The sequence below is a fragment of the Centruroides vittatus genome, unplaced genomic scaffold (genome assembly GCF_030686945.1).
Source record: "Centruroides vittatus isolate TY-2023 unplaced genomic scaffold, ASM3068694v2 contig_1230, whole genome shotgun sequence".
Classification (NCBI taxonomy): Eukaryota; Metazoa; Arthropoda; class Arachnida; order Scorpiones; family Buthidae; genus Centruroides; species Centruroides vittatus.
Genome location: NW_027120792.1, coordinates 65845 through 87122, shown reverse-complemented (window position 1 = coordinate 87122; position 21278 = coordinate 65845). Strand labels below are relative to the sequence as shown.

Below are 21278 nucleotides of genomic sequence, written 5' to 3'. Positions count from 1 at the left end.
GTAGAAATTTTTGCTTTCCTGGCTGTTACATATAACAGAGGAAAAGTAGCCCCCAGATTTTACATTTTCGGACCCAGGACACCTTGAAACGTCGCAAAATGCAAAAAAAAAAAAAAAAAAAAAATTAATTAAAAAATAATTGGAGGTTTTTCTGTATGCATGGATATTAATGTGTGTGTAAATGAGGGAGACGATTTTGTTCACCGTATTTGAAGCTTAATATCTCCTGTGGTGTTTGTCGGAAATTTGTGAAATTTTGCTGGGAGGTTTGTATAATAGGGGGATTGATGTTATTAAATTTTGGTGGTTAAAGGTCGAGGGATGGGTAGATAATGGGTTCGTGTGTATCTCCAGTAGGGTCGGACTTAATGACGATTTTACTCGTTATTAGCATTTACAATGTTTTATGAAATTCACCCTTATCTTCAAAATTAACCTTTTCGCCGTTTCATAATGATTAGAAATATAAAAGGTTTTTCTGAATAAAATATCGTAACAGATGGCGCCACACGCAGTTTTAAACGTCGCCGGGAAAGTTAAGCAACTGGTTACTGGAGTTTTTAAAAATATTCTTTAAAATTAGACGTTTTACACAAACGTTTTACTATACTTAACACACGGTGAATTCCTCATTGAACACATTTTATAATATAAAACTGTACAGCAATTACAAAAGAAACAAAATATTTTCAAACTGCAAATTAGTGCAAATGCAATTTAATCATCCGAGAACATACCGATTGCCGCAATCGATAATTTCTATAACAGAATCGTCTGAAGAGATAGGATAAACATTAACGTGTGTCTTTCAATCTTCTTAATGGAAAATTCTATAATCTGTATGACAATGCAAAAGATTTAATGTCTTTATCCATATCGAACAAGAATAAAATGCCATTTTATAATATTACTCATTTCGTAACGTTATAGATATTAATAGTATAAAAGTATTTTAGAAGACTTTCTATTAACTGGAATGTACAGTACGTGTATGCAATTGCTAGTGTCTGGAATTATTCCAGCAATATTTTCAGTAAAATCAGGACGGAATAATACACGTATAAGGACGAAATTTAGCAGATTTATTATAATTTTAAGTTCTTAGTATCCGTCAATATCAGTGAATTTGATTAATTGATAAAACGAAGAAAGGGGATTACATCAAACAATGTCTCACGAACACCAGCAGATATGTTTGGATTATATTTTAGCTCCAATTGTGAATTCCGCTAAAGTATGCGGAATAGATTTCTGTATTCGATGTAAGTGCATGTCTAGAGAAGGAAACTCGCCGAAACACAATTATCTTTCGGCATTGTTCACAATATACAGCGGTGCCATCGAGGTATTTCTATGGATAATGGCATTACTTCACTTAATAAGCTTATACGACACGAATTTATACGGTTTGAGGGTAATTCATATGTTCAACGATCACGCTTTACCAGCAGCGATTTTCTTGGCTTTCTTGTCTATTTATATAGCCGTTCAGTTTAGCATTTTGAATAGGAGCAAGATTTCGCTTCATTGCGTCATTAGTAGCTACGAAAAAGAATGGAAATTAACCGATCGTATACAAGTATTTCTGATCAAATGTCTTTGTGTTTTATTTTTCATGTCACTGTTGCTTAATACAGTGATTAGTATTGCTTTTTATAGAACAATAAAGCAACTAAATGGTACAGATACGGAAGCCTTTATTTGTGTTTTCGTTTATTTAGTCTGGTTTTTATATGTTTCAGGACAGCAGGCATCGATCAATATTAACATGCATCCCATTAATTATGACTGCAGATAGAAGATTGATAAATCTGTCGTTAGAACTACTGAAATTAAACACAAGACACTTGTCCTTGTTAGAACTGAATGAAAGAATAAATGCAATTAATACACTGATGTGGAAACATCAAGAACTTTGGGAGTTCGCCGAAATGATTAACGAGAGATGGAATATATATCTACCGTTTATCTACGCTTATTACATGCATGCTACGTGTTTCCTTCTATATGCCGCATTATTTATGAAGACGGAACTGATACTGAAGATTTGTATTTCAATCCTTTCTGTCACAGCTCTTTCATTATTCATTGTAGTTAGTTGGGTTTTATCTTACTTCACGTCGTTGGTAAGTATTCAATATTTGCTGGATATCGATGTAAAACAATTTATAAGTTAAGTAATTGTTGTACAAATCTTTCAAAAATGCATACCCCTATACAATCGATGATCTTAGGCAAAAAAGAAAATCTGTCATACATCATTATTTCTCATTTTAGTTAATAATTGATATATCTTTTAGTGCAGTTTAAAGAGGTTCTCTTATCTTAGAACTGGACCTTACACTAAACACTATCGATTCAGGAAAGTATCTATTGCACTCGTTCCTGTGAATATCTTATTTGAACTGAACGACCTGAGTAATGAACGGTAAAGAAACCGTCAGATTGATGGAACAATTGTTGTACGCACAAAATATTAAATAAAAATGGTGTCCACAGATCCATTATTATTTGTTTGCAAACTGATTATGGCATTGGTTCACACATAAGATTATGAAAAAGGAGGGCACAGGCTGTAAAGAAGGGACCGTACATTATGCAAAGAGCTTCATACTCTATGATTCAACGTCGGACAGCGTTCCACACGGTGGCGCTGGTTGCACTTGGTGCTAACTTGGCCTCGAAAACAAGAATGGGTTTTGGTCAACATACGACGAAGTTGCATGGGTCAATGGTCAATGGTTGTTCATTAGTTTCTTTCATATTTGCAGCATAAACTAGATGTCAGAAATTTTCTGTTGTTTGGGACCTCTTGGAGATTAGGAAAAGGGCAATTCAGACAAAAAGGGGATACGTGCCTTAAGTGCATCAATATACGGACGCTCTGGTTCACACGATGTCTGAGAATATTCTCCAAAAAAGTAGTTGAGAACAGTTTTTTTGCAGCTGAATACTTTATTTTATTTTATTTTATTTTATTTATTTAACGTATATTCATTCATATATTCCCTGCTCTGCCAGAGGCACTACCAGGGAGATAGTGTACAATTTAAATTTAAAGCAATTGTTGTATTGTAAATTACATGCAGCAATAAGAGTGGTAAAAAAATATATACATAACATAAAATTGCGCGATACAGCTAGACACGCAGGCACAGTGAGGAAATGAACATAAGAGAGAATGCTGTCATAGCTTATGACATGCGATTACAAACTGGATGCAGAACATAGGCATTAGCAGAGAAACATTAAGATAACCAAGTTACCATGATAATATATGAATAGAATAAGTAGAAATAGAAGTAGCACAAGGAGTGTGCTACTGAATGGCTATCCAAGTCAAATAACAAATACCATGTGCACGAGTTAGGCTGAGATGGCCCTTACACAAAATTCCATTATGTTGTCCGATGAGGCCTTCTTTGAAGGAGCGGATTGATGGTTGTGATAGTTTTTTTGGCTAGCTTTTTGAAAGTACGAAAAATTTCAGTAGTTTTTCATATATCCTTCATGTCGCAGGGCCAGTCTGTATGAATTTCATTTAACAGGACGCATAGTTCTGTTCGCTCGCTGGCGGTGATGGTGCAGTCGTATAAATAGTGAGTGGCGCCGTCTCTGACGGTGCAGGTGGGGCAGTGCTCAGCTGAATACTTTATCAAGACATTCCATTACTTTATCAAGACATTTTTGATTAATTCAGGCAAGCTGGATTAATCAAAAATGTCACGAATGTCTAAGTGCCATGAAATTCCAATCTGAAATCCTCGTCAGAAATAATTACGAAAATAATTTGAAGAATTTTAATCGCTCTTAACAACGTAATTGAAATTTGCGTAATTAACATTATAGATAAATAAAGATAATTACTTTTTATAGATAATAACAATTATTTCTTTATGTGTGCATTTAATTACAATTATTCAGACAATGCTTATTTTTATAGTAAAATGGCATTAAATGAAAACATTTAAACGAACTTTTTTTATTTTTCAGATGTACGACAACTTTATAAGTATTGAAATAATTTGTCTCGTGAAACTTCCTTTATTGTTTAAGTTTAAGGTAATTTGTTCTACTTTAATTTATTGTTTGTTTTAACCTATAGTTTATGCAAATAGCAGACACTTTCATACGTCGAATGAAATTAACCATCAGCGAGTAAACTATTTTACTGACAATGTTTTTATTGTTATTGCTATACAAATACGTGCTTTGTATCTGTAAAATTAGTGTTTGCGTCTTAATTATAATTAAGAAAATGATGAATTAACTCTCCATTTGCTATATTTAAATAATATTGAATTATTTTAAAATTTCTCATAAGGAATAAAATTTCCTGCCAGACACAACTTAGCATCGTACAAGATTTTTCTAATATGCACTAAAATCATTATCGTATATGTAATATATATTTATAAGAATATGAGTAATGAAATTATAGTGATTAAAAATATATTTTATAACAACGCCAACACTTTGACGTTTCTACATTCCGCCTGATTTGAAGTTAAACATATCTGCATCCATACGACGCCATTTTTGAATTTTCTAATGTAGATAACTATTTTCTGTTCCAGGTCAACGATTTTATGAAGAGATTTGGAAAGAATCCAATTGGTATTTCCTGTGGTGGATTCTTTTACGCTAAGAAAAATTTTGCCATAAGAGTAAGTATTAAGAATCATCATTACTAATTGTCCGCACAGCGAAAGATTAGGCATGAGTCAGCTTGTGCTGGAAGGGTCGGTCAGAAGAAAAGGATGGAAGAAGACGTATGATTGAAGTGTGAGTAACGTTAGAATTAAGAAAAAATGATAAAATTTATTTAACGAAACAAAGCAATAATATGACAATAGAGATGGCATGGAAATGTTTTAGAAATGTAAAAAACAAAACAGCTGAAAGAGATTTGATTCGTGTGTCGACTCTCAAAGGAGTAGCCGGATGTTTCTTTTTATCCCTTTCATTTGACATACGCCCTTCCAGCTCAGGATGACTCGTGTCAAGTCTCTCTCTCTGCGCGGACTAGAGTCAACTAGATATACAATGCTTATTATAATGGCAGATAAGGTTGTTAAAAAGCATCAAAACGGCTGTACTATAGATTACCACCTATGGAATTTCGGGACTTTGAGTATATATTTGAACTCAGGTGACCTAGTTCCCGGAGGTTCACCGGTTCAACGGTACCTCTACTTTTGGGCCAGAGGAAAAAAATAAGAAAGTTATCATGCTTTTTTCGGCGATCGCGCGATGGTCGGGAGTCGCATCGCTCTCTCCGCTAAGCCTATCGCGTGTTTAATTAACAGGCAGTACGGCAAGTCGGCCATATATACCTTCAACAGAGGCGGGTGTTGAACCATGAGCACACTGATCGTCTGCAGTTCGAGTTAAGTCCTTTTCGACACCTTCGCGCTCCTTGACCTCGGGGGGGCTACGGCCCCTCACCTTCGCTATTGCGATCGGGAGTCGCGTCGCTTGCCGTTATAATGTATTTTATGCCATTATCTCATCATCTTTATTGATAAAACTTTAACAACTTACATATCTAAAGAGGATATTGTTGCTTAATGTATAGGAAAAAAAGGAACTGGCGTTCGACTGTTCGTGCTCCCGACGGACTTCCCCCGGGAGGGGGGCCGCCGATTGTATAACGTCACTAGTTATTGATTCACGGTAGTTCTTGAATAAAAGGAAAAAAAGGAAATGGCGTTCGCAATTTTTTGTCTTACAGAGTGTTTTTTTTAAATGGTTTTCAGACTTTACCGCGAGATGGCAGCACTAGCAACTACGGTGCCGTCTGCATGAAAGCATTAAAAAAGTATGATAATTTAAAAACTATGATAACTTTCTTATTTTTCATCTCCGGTCCAAAAGTAGGGTATCGTTGAACTCGTCTCGGTCCCCGCAGTTCAGATTTATACTCAAAGTCCCGAAATTCCGTAGGTGGTAATCTATAGTATCTCCATAAAAACAAACACATTTACAGAAATTTTCAAAAGTTTAATGAAATCCGATTCTTATTTCAGGTACTAAGTGGATTATATTCCGTATTTTCTTCTATCGTTGAAATCACTGGTGTATTGCAACGTGAAAACAAGTGTCTTGCGAAGTACAGAAACAGCACAAGAGCCACACACAATGCCACTATCATAAATTAAGTTAATCGATTGATTAATGTAATAAAATTACAAAATTTTTAAAACCCATTTTGGTCATTATTATATATATTTTAAACGAGGAACGTTTCATTAAATTATAATTTCCAGGAATGTTCGAAGATAGAAATGTAAGAAGTGAAGTTATAAACGTAGCATTAAAGATAGTATAGGTTCAATGGAATGTGGCAATGCAGCATGTGATCTGTCAAGGAAAGCATGTTCAACGGTAAACTGGGCATTATTTAGACACGTGAAAAAAGAAAAATCAAGTAAACTCCTAAACGTTTGATAGTAAGCAGTAACTTGAAGTGCAATAAATTTCCCTAGATTTTCCCTATAAAATGACAATTTCCTTAAATACTAAAATAGCCAAGTAGAGGTGGCAATGCAGTTGCACATTTAGAACTGAAATTGAACTGTTCTGAGTGGGGAACAATTCCGAAAGTCAAAGCTGCTTAGAATATGTTTTATGGAATGAAACCAGCGAATACAAAACAATATTTCTTTGTGTGTAAAACGGAACAGTTGAAGTGAAACATGAAATTATGTGAAAACACGAATACATCTCTCTCAATGTGATGTAACAAATAAAATGATATTTCTGATCGTCTTTCAATATATGTATATATATTTATATATTTATTTATAACGAGCAATTATTTATTGACTTAGTCACAATGTCGGGCTGCAATTTTTAATCATATATTTAATTTGTTTCATTTAAAATATATGCTCTCCATCTGAAATTAGTAATGGTTTGCCCCTGTACGTCATACTTTTTGTTTAACAATCGTGTCGTCGTCTAACACCTTTTGGAGAAAAATTTTTGAATTGAAATAACGTGACCTACGGTTTACATCGGGAGTTCTTTTATAGGTAATGGGGCTGTCTGCCCCTATGGTTTCCATATCTGGTTTCGTCTTCCATCCATCTAAATTCGTTCTAGAGATTAAGGAATGACAGCCGGACGGACGACAGTGGAGATTTATAGGTTTACAATTTTTTCAGATTGCATCCCACTTACTTACAATATTGACAATGCGTTACCATAGTAATGATTGATGGAAGGTAATTCATTGATGTTATTTAAATAACACTATATACATACCGGTTTCATATGCTTATCGATATTTTTACTTTCCCGGCTGTTATATATAACAGAGGGAAAGTATGGCGATCGGTCAGATAATGACCCCCAAGATTTTTACAGTTTTAGACTTGGAACACCTTGAAACGTCGAGAAATGTCAAAAATGTTTGGAAATTTTTCTGTATGGATGGATATTAATGTGTGTATGGGAAGAGCACGATTTTTGTCATTCATTTTCAAGTTTAGTAATTCGTGTTTCTTTTGTCGAAAATTTCTTAAATTTTCCTGTGAGATTTGTGTACTAGAGTGAAATGTTTGTAGAAATTTTCGGGAAAATCGAACAATTGATTCGGAAGATATGGCTCTGCTCCCTTAATATCCCAAAAAGCCTTCAAGTTACGAAATTTTTTACTGGTAAAGAGTTTTTATTTATGAAATAAAAACTCATTTCCTCCATAAAAAATAAGCCTTTTGCCTTTTTATTATAATTAATAATATAAAATTTATTTTTTATAATAAAATCACGAGAAATGGCGCCACATGCAATTTTAAATACTGTATTTTTTTCCGGAAAACTTATGCAACTCGTTTCTGGTTTTGTTTTTTAAATTCCTACTATTAGTTCACACTCTCCCTATGTATATTTATATATCTTGTTCAAATTTTCAATCATTAATAAAATACTTTTTATTCATCCACTCAAGTTCAAATACATTTTTTAAAACTTGTAGTAGATGACACTTGATGTTAATACAGTTTTTTCAAATATTAATTCATTAATTAAATTTAATTATTGGTTAATATTATCTGTGGTATCGAAGATGGCGACGGGGAATTTTTTCCCTAGATACTAGACGGCGACGGGGAAATTTTTTTCCCTCTACGTTCGAGATGGCCGCGTTTCCGGTAATCTCGAATCAGATATCGAGTGATAATCTGGAAGCAGATTAACAATGGATAATCTCGAAGTAGAATACCGGGTGATCTAAACGTTAGGGGACGTACCCGTACTATCTGTCGCATTATGCAAATTAATAAATTTCCCCGTCGCCATCTTCGATACCACGGGTAACATTAACCTAATTATTAATACTTTAAATAGAGTTTTAGCAGTTTGTAATGAAAATTGAAATGAGTAGGCAGTAGCTCAATTGGTAAAATGCAAGGATTTCAGTATTTTTCACGTGAAGGTGAAGAATGCGAGTTCGATTCTGGCGAAAATCGATAAATTTTTGCTTTAAGTAGACGTTTTATCCATTCTGTCATATGTATATACATATTTATATTAATTGTAATTATTTAATAAAAAGTAACTAAAATAAAATTTTTCTTTGTTGACCTAAGTAGGAATTGACTTTAAATTTTTTTTTATATTACTTGTTTTGTTTTTTTTATTATTGATTGATTTGAATATCAGAAAGGATGATACAAAAAATAATAGATAAAATAATTGATTAAATACAGAAAATAATGAAAATAAAATGAATATACTATGCAGAAAAACTTTGAATAATATTATGAATATTCAATCATTTTTTGAAGAAGTAATTTTTTCTTGAATTTTGAAAAATTAAGCAGCGATTTGCGTAACTTTTCTGGCCGTTAAGATTTTATTTAGAAAATGACTTTTATATTGTTGATCATACTATTAATGAACAATATTGTGTGTGGCGCCATCTGTTTGTTTGTTTAGTTACGGCAACTGAACACTTGGGCGATCTGCCTAGGGGGGTGCCTTCCGGGAGGTCTTTTTAAGGGAAACTGGCCCCTATTTAGGCCCGGAAAACTCCACGTCGCAAACAAACGACCGAACTCCTACTGTTCAGGAAACGAAGATCGCTTGGCCACTGGCCAAGGGGTCTATATAAGAAAGTCAAGACACGCGTACTGGAGCCGCCATTTTGGGCCTTTTTGAGTCGCATGTTTAAAACAAACTTGTACGAGCAGTCAGTTTTATACGACATTAATTAAACTGAAATTGCATAAATTAGTTTAAATAATGTCGTATAAAACTGACTACTCGTACAAGTTTGTTTTAAACATTCGACTCAAAAAGGCCCAAAATGGCGGCTCCAGTACACGTGTCCTGACCTTATATAGACCCTGGCCATTGGTGGGCCTTAACGCGACATCTGTTATGAGATTTTATTATTAAAAAAAACTTTAAATATTATCCATTATTATAAATTGACAAAAAGCTTCATTTTGAAGGTAGAGATGAGTTTTATAAAAGTTGTAAATGCTAATAACGAGTAAAATCGTCATTAAAACCGACCATTTCTATCTCCTCTCTATGTGTGTTTGTGGGGCATGATTTTTATCACTCAATTTGAAGCTTTATTCCTCCTCTGCCTTTTATCCAAAATTTTTGAAATTTTTAATGGATGTTTGTGTATCGGGGAAAATGTTTCTAGAAATTTTCGACAAACTCGGACCATTAGTTTTAGAGATATTAAGGAGTTGATGGACACATGTCAAAATACTATTAAGTTACGATATTTTTGTTAATACTTTGCTAAGTTGTATTTCTTAAACATAAGTATTTTTGCCGAGAAAGTTAAGCAACTCGTTGCTAGATATTTTACCCGGAATTCAAAAATGCATCAGAACTACTCTATTCATATCAGTTTTTGTGCTGTGATAGCAATATGTAAAGTATTCATATTACACTATATATTGATAAAGACAATAACTATGCCATCAACGCAGTTTAAAAGCTGTGATTATACGTAACGTAGATAAATATTCGTGTGTCTTTAGCTAATCCTAGTAGTATGAAGCAATTATATAAACATGTGAAGTTCGTCTCGATAATAACTCACGAGTGGTCCAGGTGATAAAATCATTGAACTCCGATGATTAGAAGGGGGTTCGCGCCTGACTAACGGATTTTCGTGTGTTTAACACCCTAAAGTTTATTTGCTGATAAAAACCATTTAATTCCATACTTGTAATACACTATATCGTGGTTAATAAAATAAACGTTTTATTTGCCATGATATAGCGCATTACAAGAGAAAGGACAATTGGCAAATTATAGAATAACAATAGAAGAAAATATGTATTTTTATGTGTCAAAGACTATGTTGAAAACGCCGAAATATATACGTGTGCAGAGAGAAAAGAATATAGCCTTAACACTCACGAGACACAAAATACACTAATTGTTCTATTCTTTACCATACAACACTTGCTAGTCAGCATTTAATTCGTTAGATTAATATAGAACTTTCACTTTCTATTTAAAAGCTAATATTATATTGTCTGTATGATTAACTCTTCGTAGAAATTAATTTTTACTTTCCCGACTAACAGAGGAAAAGTATGGCATTCGGTCAAAAAATGACCTCCAGATTTTTACATTTTTGGACTCGAGACCTTGAAACGTCGAGAAATGCAAAAAAATTCGGAAGGTTTTCTGTATGCTTGAATGTTAATGTGTGTGGATGAGGAAGACGATTTTGTTCACCCTCTTTGAAGCTTAATATCTCTTGTAGTTTTGTCGGAAATTACTGAAATTTTTTAGGGAGATTTATGTATTTGGGGGATCGATGTTGTTAAATTTTGATGGTTAAAGGTCGACGATAGGGGAAGATAATGGGGTCGTGTATCTTCAGTAGGATCGGACTTAATGAAGATTTTATTGGTCATTACAATTTTTTAAAACCCATCCCTACCTTCAGAATTAAGCTTTTCGCCGTTTTATAATGGTTAAAAATATAAAAAAAGTATTTCTGAATAAAATATCATAACATGGCACCACCCGCAGTTTTAAATGTCGCCGGGAAATGTTGAGCAACTCGTTTTTGGTTTATTTTTAAAATGTTGCGTGCCGAAGTTTCAGACTTCAAATAGTGATTTTTGAATAAATGTGATGAATATGATTTAATTACAATAAATGTAAACAAGCTGATTGAGAAAAGTATGATGATATACTGATCTGAATATAAAACCAAAATAAAACGCCGAAATTTAACAGTGAAAGGCATGTTACTTGCCGGAGAATTTTTTCTGACGTGCCAATTTGGTCAAACGTGTCATAGGTTGGCCATCTTTGGTCCAACTAATGTGAAAGCAGTGGCGCGTTATAGCTTCATAGGGCCCAGATAAATTTGAATTAGGGGCCCCCATGTATAGTGTTGACTTCAAACTTCTCTGGAGATATCCCCGATATTCTCGTTTGTTTTTTAAAGTCGTGGCAAGGCACTGCCCCAGTGCACCCTGCGCCTTGCGCCACACTGGCAATCTAGGGTCTTCAGATATGGTCCAAATTTAAATTTCGATATTCTTACCTACGGTAATGAGTCTTAAAAAAGATTGGTTTGGAGCACTCTGTCGGCGAGGGCCCCAGACAATTACCCTTTTTGTTCGTACATTAATATCGAAAAATTCCGCTTTATACAGGTTATGTTATGCAATTAATATCGAAAAACTTTCCCGTTTCTGTGTCAGACAGGTTTCTGGCCTTTAATAGTATTTTACATTGTAAATCGTTTCATCCTGTGATTCCATTTTATGTATGTCCGTTTTAGACAGTTTTTTAATAAAACATTTCATACGACATATTTGTAAAAACGCTAGTATTTTCTACTAGGAACCTATTCTGATATATTATTGTGAAATTGCCATTGTTAATCCTTATACAATGTAACCTGTGTAAACCGAAATCACACGGTACCGAATATTTTTTGTTCGGTTTGACAAGTTTCCGTTTTGAACAGGTTTTTTTCTTTAACGCAAGAAAATTCGCTTCGTTTAGAAGAATTTTTTTCCGTTTCCGCTTCGGACAGGTTTTACTATATTAATGAGAAAAATTTTAGATGCTTATGAACCATTCTTGTATTATTTTACAACAATTTTCTCCTTGAACAATCAAAATCACACCAAAAACGGCAGAAATGATAAGGACAAGAGGAGATAGAACCTCGATTTTCAATGAAGGATAGTGATTAAATGTCAGAATGAAAACATGTTACATTACATCACGTTAATGGCCGCCTTTTTTGGGGGGGCGTTAAGAGCATGTTACTGACGTTTCGTAAAGAAGATGCTAAACGAGTATCTGAATAAATAACTCCTGCAACATCCAGGAAATCACGTGGAATGTCTTCAGGTGCGACATTATCTTGGCCTCACCTTTCCTCGTTACTGTTTCTTTTGTGTTTTTGACTAGTCAAAGAAGTAATTGATGAAAGGTGTTAAAGTGTATAAAGAAATGAAGTACTGCATGAGTAGTTCTACATGCACCAAAGGATTTTTTCCAAGAAATACAGAAATTGATGAAACATTGAAAACCATTCGTTGAATGCAATAGGGATTCGGAGGTAGGTTTTCTGATTTCTCTTTAAAATGTAATTTTGTAAATTCTCTCTCTATTTATATTTACAATGAAACCTGTGTAAATCGAACTCATAAGATACTGAATATATTTTCCGGTTTGGCATGTTTCCGTTTTGAACAGGTTTTCGTTTTATTAAGGTTCCGTGTTGGGCAGGTTTTACTATAGGTCTATATTTATTTATTTTTATTAAATTAAATTGTGAAATATTTTTAAAGTACAAACATTAAATTGCAATTAATGACATTAAATCTACTTTATTCTAGTATCCTCATCCTTATGTCTCGTGCAACATCCGCATCCGCAAAAAATAATCATTCGAATAAACAATAGAGATGTTATCTTCATTTATAATACCTGTATTTAAATTATTTTTAATCAAAAAGTAAAATAAAAAAGCAATTTAAAATAAAGAAAATATTGTTTATTTTTACCTGCGTTTCTATTGTTTTACAACATTTAATAGTTTTTATAAAGCTTTAAAATTGTTACATTTGTATAATAAGGCATAAAATGTTGCATTTAAAAATTTTTGATGCAGCAAAACCTGCGTAAACCGAAATCAAACCTGCCAAAGAGAATATTTTTCGTGTTCGACAGGTTTCCGCTTCGAACAGGTTTTTCTTAACATAGAAAATCGTTCAATTCTGAAGAATTTTTCCTGTTTAGGCGGGTTATACTGTATGCAGAATTTATGTACTGTACTTGTCAGTTCGTTTGTCTGTTCGGCAAATATGAAAATTTTTCATTAATAATTAAAAAAATAAATATTTAATTCGTTGTTTTAAGATTCGCATCTGTAGTTTTACTCCAAAAATATTGAAAAGGTTCACACGAACGAAACATTAAAGCATTATTTAATTAACCAAAATGATAATTATGAAATTTATACACAAAAATGAATTATTTCTTTGCTTAAAAATTAAAAATTTGGCACTGAAAATGGGATTAAAACCGATCAATTATTAAACTAAATATCGCTATAACCCCGATTTAACACACTAGCATTTTATGTTTACTTTAACGTTATGCATCATGTCTTTAGCAGCTCTTAGACTGTTCCAAATTAAGTTTTTTTTTCTTTTTTTTTTTTTTGTCAGTTTCTAGAAGAAACGTTAAATCGAGATTCCACTGTTTCTTAAGCTAATACATATACATGCTTTGATTTATGTGTGCATTTTACGCGCAGTCTTAATGTGCATCATCCAATCGAACGGAATTTTATAATACTAAATTCTGTTTTATTCTACATCTACGAAATTTTTACGTTTCTGGACTCGAAACCTTCAAATGTCGAGAAATTCAAAAAATGTTGGGGAGGGTTCTGTAAGTATGGATGCTGGGAAGCAGGATTTTGTTCACCCACTTTGAAGCTTAATAACTCTCGTTTCTTTTCTCGTAATTTTCTAAAATTTTTCAGGGATGTTTGCGTATTAGGGGGAAATATTCCTAGAAATTTTCATAAAAATTAAACCATTGGTTAAAGAGATATGGTCACCATCCCTTAATATCTCCCGAACCAATCTGAAGACTTAAAGATAATGGTTGCAATTAGTAGGGATGAAAACAAATAAAGAATGCCAAGAGAGTCCAGCAACAATTTGCAATAATACAACATTATTCACTCTTAACTTTCAGCAAAAACACACACACAAAAAAACACTGGTAGAGACCTAAAAGGATCTAAAATAAGAAGAAAAGAAAAAAATATTCAAATTTACATCATTTTTGAATCTTAACATTCAAAATTAGATAGGACCCCATATAAAGCCGGCAATTTGTCAAGTTAATTAACTGGACTATTCACCTATCCACATTTATCTAATCTCTTCGCTAGAAAACGAATCATAAAGCTTGACTATCAACAAAGTGCATCGACATTTTCCTAAATATACCAAGATGACGAATAAAAAAAAACGAAATTTTCAAGTAATAATCTTGGGCGTCCACCGAAAATATATGCCTGGGACAAAGTTGATTGGCAGTGCGTACAAAGTCTTCCTAACAGATCTTCGTGTCACGGTCCGTAACGTCACAGTCCATGCAGAATTCCTTCTCATGTGACCTTGGTCAATCTAGTCTTTGTTTCCACTGGGTGAGCGTGTGACAGCTTTTTTCCCCCTTTATTTTGTTTATCTATTTATTCATACCTTCTTCTAACCTCTTCTTAGCATCATCAGCATGATATAATCGTCTCGTATATAAAAATAAAATAATAAAAACAAAAATGCTTAATTTCTTCTCGTAAACGTTAAAAATTCGATTTAATTAACTGCTTTATAGAGAATTTCATTAAAATTATCTTTAAAATTTATTCAAATATGCTAAATTTTTAATTGTATAATTATAAAATCTAAAATATATACGGTAAAACCTGCTTAAACAGGAATTGCACTCTGCCGTTTTGATTCTTTTTTAACACAGAAAATCCACACCATACCTAAGAATTTTTTCCCGTTTAAAGCAGGTTTCCGTTTTCGACAGATTTTACTTTATACATTCAGGTATAATTTAATTTTATAATTTTAACTATACAGAAATTGAGAAAGTTAGGGTCTAATCTAGGCACTTAACCCCTCTCTTAAAGCCGTAATATATGTATATATAATCAACTAAAACATAGAAAAAAAAATATTAAAATAAACTTAACTTTTACGTTACTTTCTTATCATATTTTCAAATAAAACACTAAATTTTGGGCCTACTCTTGTGTCCAAAACTCTGGCCAAATTGTTCTACTAATCACTTTTCTATCTGGGCCTGAATTTTATATTATACATGAAGACATAAATATCTTTAAAATGCGTTTTATAAACTTAAAAAGTACACAGGAAAACCTGTCCAACGTAGAACCTGTCTAAAGGGGAAATACTTCAGAACGGAGCGATTTATTACGTTAAGAAAAACCTGTTCAAAGCGGAAATCTTTCAAACCGGAAAAATATTCGCTACCGTGCAATTCCGGTTTACACGGGTTTCATGGAAAGTAAAACCTGTTCTAAACGGAACCTGAATAAAACGGAAAACAGCCCAAACAGAAAGAATTCTTCGGAACGCAGCGATTTTATATATTAAGAGAAAAAAAACCTGTTTAAAACGGAACCTACCGAGATTCTATTTGGTACTGTGCGATTCCGGTTTACACAGGTATTTTTTAAATAATTTTTACTTTATAATTAAAGAATTAAATTCTTTATTAGTATATAATTAAAAATAAATAAATAAATTATGTAAAAGAAAATTAATTGTAGGGAATACTCTCACACGAACATAAATTTTTTTTAATAGATATAATTTTTACGTACACAAAATTTTTTTTAGATCCGACTTTTTGAAATACAAATTAAATAAATTTATATATTTTTAAAACTTGATTAAAATAGATTTTTTTTAAAAAAAACATTAAAAACTTACTCTCAGGCTAACCCCATAAAGAGATTCATAAGCGTAACGAAGTACAGGAATATACGCCATTTTTTTTTTCTGCATTTAATTGTAAAACTCAAGCATGAAAAGTCATTTAATTAAATTGTTTGCAACGCAAATGTGTTGATAAAACTAATTATCTACTACTTTTATTATTATGTGTACACACAAACACACTGCCTTTTTTAAAGGTAATCATAAAGAAGAGATTGTACAGTACCTTTAATGAATGTAGAAAAAAGAATATTGGAAGTACAGTAAAACCTGTCCAAGACGGAACGTAAATAAAACAAAAACCTGCCTAAACGGAAAAATACTTCAAAGGAGAGCGATTTACTATGTTAAAAACAAAACCTGTTTAAAATGGAAACCTGCCAAACAGGAAATACCGCACGAGTCCGGTTTACGCAGGTTTCGCTGTATTTAACTTAAATATTTAGCTTAAATATTTTTATCATTTAAAAACAAAAAAAATAACAATAATATTAATATTACATAATTATTTAAATCACTATACAAAAAAAATTAAATAAATTAAAAATTTAAATATTTAAAATTTCAAAACTCGAATTCTCATTGGTCGATTCTTTTTTTAAATATTTGAAATTTCGAAAATCATTCACCTGAATCTTCGTATAGCGACCTCTGTCGAGTCATCGCTTCCCTAAATCCCAGCGCCATCATTCGATAGCGGCCGTCACGTGACCGGTGGGATAGAAGATCTGTACGAGATGATAACAGAAAGGGGCGATCGATGTTGCCAGTGTGGCGTACGTAAACCGCATTTAAAATAAGAAAGTTGCATTCCCGTTTACGAGAATTAATATTTTTAAAAAAATAGAAAAATGTGGGAATTGGCCATTTTGATTATATTTTAAAAAAGGAAAAGTATTTTAAAAGAAACAGTTTTATGTGATTGACCTCCTCTTTGTTGTCGGATAAAACTGGTTGGTAAACAACTTTTCCATCGAGGAGGGAAGTGTGATAAAACTTCTAATTATCAAGAAGCCCTTTCTCAAGGTATGTAATGATCATTTTATACTCCCTTTGACTTATTCTTTAAGTGATGCGCTCTTTAAAATATGAAGTTTTGGCGCTTCTTACATGTAAACATGGCTTAAATTACTCTTACTTTCAATGTTTACCAGAGCATTTTTTACAGCCAAAACACTAAATAAACCCATAATAAATTTATTATTAAGATAATTAACAGCTAAACTTACTTCTTCCATTAAAAATTTATGAATTTTACACTTAAAATGCTTCCATCATTCAAAAACTCTTTTATTATTATTATTATTTTTAAAAATAAATTTTAACTTTGTATATAAATAAATATTGAAATAATCTTTATTTTTTAAAATTAAATATTAGTTAACAATTTAGAGTTACCTTTGTAAAAAAAAAACACTATAAACTTTAATGGATTCGGGCTTAAAAAAACTTAATTTATTTGAATTAAAACTTTAAAAAGTAGAAAAAAAAACTTAAAAAATACATTAAAAACTACCTTAAAAATGAATTATTTACATTAATTTACTAATATACAGTGTATTTGTTTACTACGAGTTACACGCTTCTCACGTTACTCCGTGTTACGCTTCCCACCTGATCTACAAACGTAACAGGTTACTACAGATTTAAAATTGCTCAAACTGTTAAAATAAATATTAATTTTTCAATATAAAATTTATAAACTTTAAAACAAATAGTCTAAAATGTAAGCCACGTGTAAACATACGACAGCATGCATTTTACCAACCTTGAAATTAATTTTTATATAAATTATTTTAATATATAATAAAAATTAAAAAAGATTATTAATTAGAAATTTTATTATTTTACTTTAGTTTAGATACGTGAGTTTTTACTGACGGAGACGTTACGAATTAATTAAGTCTAGCGGGTAGATTGTATGGAAGAATTTAACAATTTCCTTTGAAAATTGTACAGAATAATTTACTTGATTAATTTTCGTTCTGCTTCCGTACATTTCCCTCAATTTTTTATGTTAGGTTTACCGTAATTCCTGCTCATTAAAGTCCCCACAGGAAGTGAGCAGAAATTACGTACAACCGTTAAGCAGGAAGATGCAAACAATAACGCTTAAATATGGCTTCTGTACAATTTACTAAAAATATATTGTGAGTTAAGAGAAACAGTAAAGCGATTATTCTTTAGGAAAGAATTATATGAATAGTTACATTCCTAATTCCCAATAGTTACCTTTTTCCTAGCGTAAATAATTAAACGCGTATTCTGTTACACGCTCCTCCTTCCCCCCTTCTTTTTTTTATCAACTTTTTCCTAGAAAAGTGTGTTAACATTTGAAAAATCATCCGAGTACGAAACATTAATCCTTCTTTTATTCTACAGAGAATATTTTTCTGTGAGATTTGTAAAACAAAAGTAAAAAAAAAAAAAAAATGTGTAGAAATTTCACGTCCTCGCATCATTTCCGATCGTAGCGTAACGTCATTACGCTTTATTTACTAATATTTAATCAGTTATATTAACAAAATATTCATTTTAATAATTAAAACGTGGAATATTTTATACATTTAATAACACAATAACAAGAATGAATAGTTAGTTTGTTGTTAAAAAATACACTGTTATGGCGAGATCGTATGTAACAGTGTAACAGTATCACATGTGTTTGTGTACTGTATTACTTTACTGTTTAGGCGTATAGTTTTATAGTTTAAATGCGTGTAGAGTATATTTAAATGGTTAAATTATAATAAATATTTAAAATATATATTATATATTCACTGTATAAAGAGAAACGATTCTTTAAAAGTTGAATTTCACTACTTTTAAACCATTTCAACTAATGTCACGTGATTTTTCCGTACTTAAATTTAGTTGAATTGATAGTAATTTTGAACAATTTAAGCAGCTTTTATACGTTATTAAATTTATAAACGTAAAAAAAGGGGAAAAAATAGACGATTCTTTGTCTTGCAACCTTTAAAAGGCCCTCGGAAAAGTTGCCGATTATCACGTGGTTCCGTTAGTATGGGAAAGGATGTGAAAAGAAATTAAAAAAAAGAAAAAAAACTAGTCAGGTCAGCGCCTGTATGACGTAATAGATGGCCCGAAGTCAAATACAAGAGTCAAGTAGTTGTTGCGACAAAAGTCGGAGGTCGTTCCACCGCGTCACGTGATCTTAAACCCAAATCAAAATTTCGACTCTCCGGTCTTGTGCCAGAACACTACATTTCCCTTATCTGCTCCGGATCCGAGCCCCAGAGACTTGAAAATGAAAGAAATATCAGTAGGTAAACCGTCTTCTGAACCGGTAAATCCATCAGTCATGCATAAATAAGAAGGTAGTGAGACACGGTTCGTTTGTTTCTAAATATTTTATCGTATGCCAAGACAATACAACAATATATTTCTCCTGTAGATATAATATGAATTAATCATTTCAACGACACTTCTACATCAGAATGTATAGTGTAGGAGTGTCGTTGAAGTGATTCAGGGTAAAAATGTTTCTGTAAGCAATTTCAAAGTATTTTTTATGAAATAATCGAGTAGTGTTATGTTATATTATAGATGACAGTTGTCGAGTAAAGCAGGTGTTTTACTTTAACAAACAAACAAACAAAAAAACAACAATTGCTAAGTCGTTCACAAGGTTAGTGATTGAAGGGTTCTTAAGGTTCTGGGTAAACTTTTCTCGTAAATTTGTTGGTGATTCGTACACAGTTTTCGTATTAAAATATCCGAGACGTGGGTTCGGATCCTAGTCAAAACTAACCTCCCCTCTATCTACTTTATCAGTGAGGGTATGGGATTTTATAAGCAAGAATTTCTAATATTTCAAACTAATTTCTCTTAAAGCTGCGAGTTCATATCTGTCTAGAGGTCAGTTCTCTGTCTCCTTAGTTTTATTTATTTTTTTTTAATAGAAAATTTAACTTAATATACAGAACTAGGACCTACTTAAAGCATTTGGGATGTTAGTTGAGGATGTGGTTCGGATCATAATCAAAGATTCGCACTCTTTCTCTTTCTTAATCTTTATTTTTTTTTTTTCGATGGATATATTCATTCTTATAGTTTGTGTTTATAAACAAATACTCTTATGAAAGGGTTGAATATTTTATTGTTTAGAGCAGGTTGATCGCATCCGTTAAGGAAAAGAACATTAATCGAAACGCTCCATATTCATAGAAATCAAGAAAAAATCATTAGGAGATGGAAAATTTTCCATCTGTTTCCTGTGTCCCAGGTGTTTGGAGCAATTGTGAATTAGAAAATTGGTATCAAAACTACACTACTAACAGAATCTCCATTGTAGTGTTGCTCTCTTCCATTTAATGTCAAAATAGACAGTCTATTTCCGGCAGGTGTCTGTGTTTGGAACAGTTGGTGGCTTATCAATCGAACAACTCCCAGCTGGAGGTTCTCCCCATAGTTCACTTGAAAAAAAAGAAAAAAAAATCATCAATCGTCTTGTTCCTTTGCTTAATTAAAATAATAATAAAAAAAATTATTTGAAGATGATACACCATTCAGAATTATTTTTAATAATATGGAGACTGGCTTTAATCTATTTTTAATTTCCAGAAAATATAGCGAACAGACTGCCGAACAGACGAGTATAATTAATACAAAATTTAATTGCCAATCTGAAACCGTGTAGCTATACTTTTTGTTCTTTAAAGCAACAAAAATTATAGCAATAAAATTTAAATTATTTAGCTTTAATTTTGAATTTCGAAAAGAAAGCACGAAGATAGACACACGAACAGACGAAGGAAATTTTATTTTTATTTAGTACGTCTTGTTAGTCTGTTCGTGTGTCTGATCTCACTGTTCTGCTTTTAGCTGTTAAAAATTCAATATAGGGAATTTTATTTAAATGGTATAATTGAATAAATGTCTGCTAGAAAATAAACTAAGATTACACAATTTTTTAAATAGAAATGATTAAAATTTTCCATAAAAAGAGCAGGGAAATAAACTAGAATAGGTCAAGACTTGTAAAAACAATAATGTATACTGATTATGAATAAGTGGAGCAAAGATTTATACACGAATAAAACCAAAAAAATAAGCAACTTTTTTTTTTATTACAAAAATTGAATAAATTTCATTAAAATCTAAATAAAAAACATGGGAAGAAGATAACGAAACCAACGAACACTATTGTTTCGAGAAAGTAATTTCTTTAAGGAGTGACGTAAAAAGGGTGAGACTTTCCGACACAAATGATCGATGACGTATTTCCTGCACCTATAATTCCCTCCT

At 32.1% G+C, this 21278-nt stretch overlaps 1 protein-coding gene across 1 annotated transcript; it reads left to right on the top strand.

The window, feature by feature from the left end:
- Positions 1 to 1789: 1789 nt before the first annotated feature.
- On the top strand, positions 1790 to 6171 carry LOC136987870 (uncharacterized). The gene is made up of 4 exons (XM_067285629.1): positions 1790 to 2126; positions 3994 to 4062; positions 4578 to 4667; positions 6030 to 6171. Exons 1-4 carry the CDS (start codon positions 1896 to 1898, stop codon positions 6159 to 6161), a joined length of 522 nt encoding a protein of 173 aa, XP_067141730.1. The 5' UTR covers positions 1790 to 1895; the 3' UTR covers positions 6162 to 6171.
- Positions 6172 to 21278: the final 15107 nt, after the last annotated feature.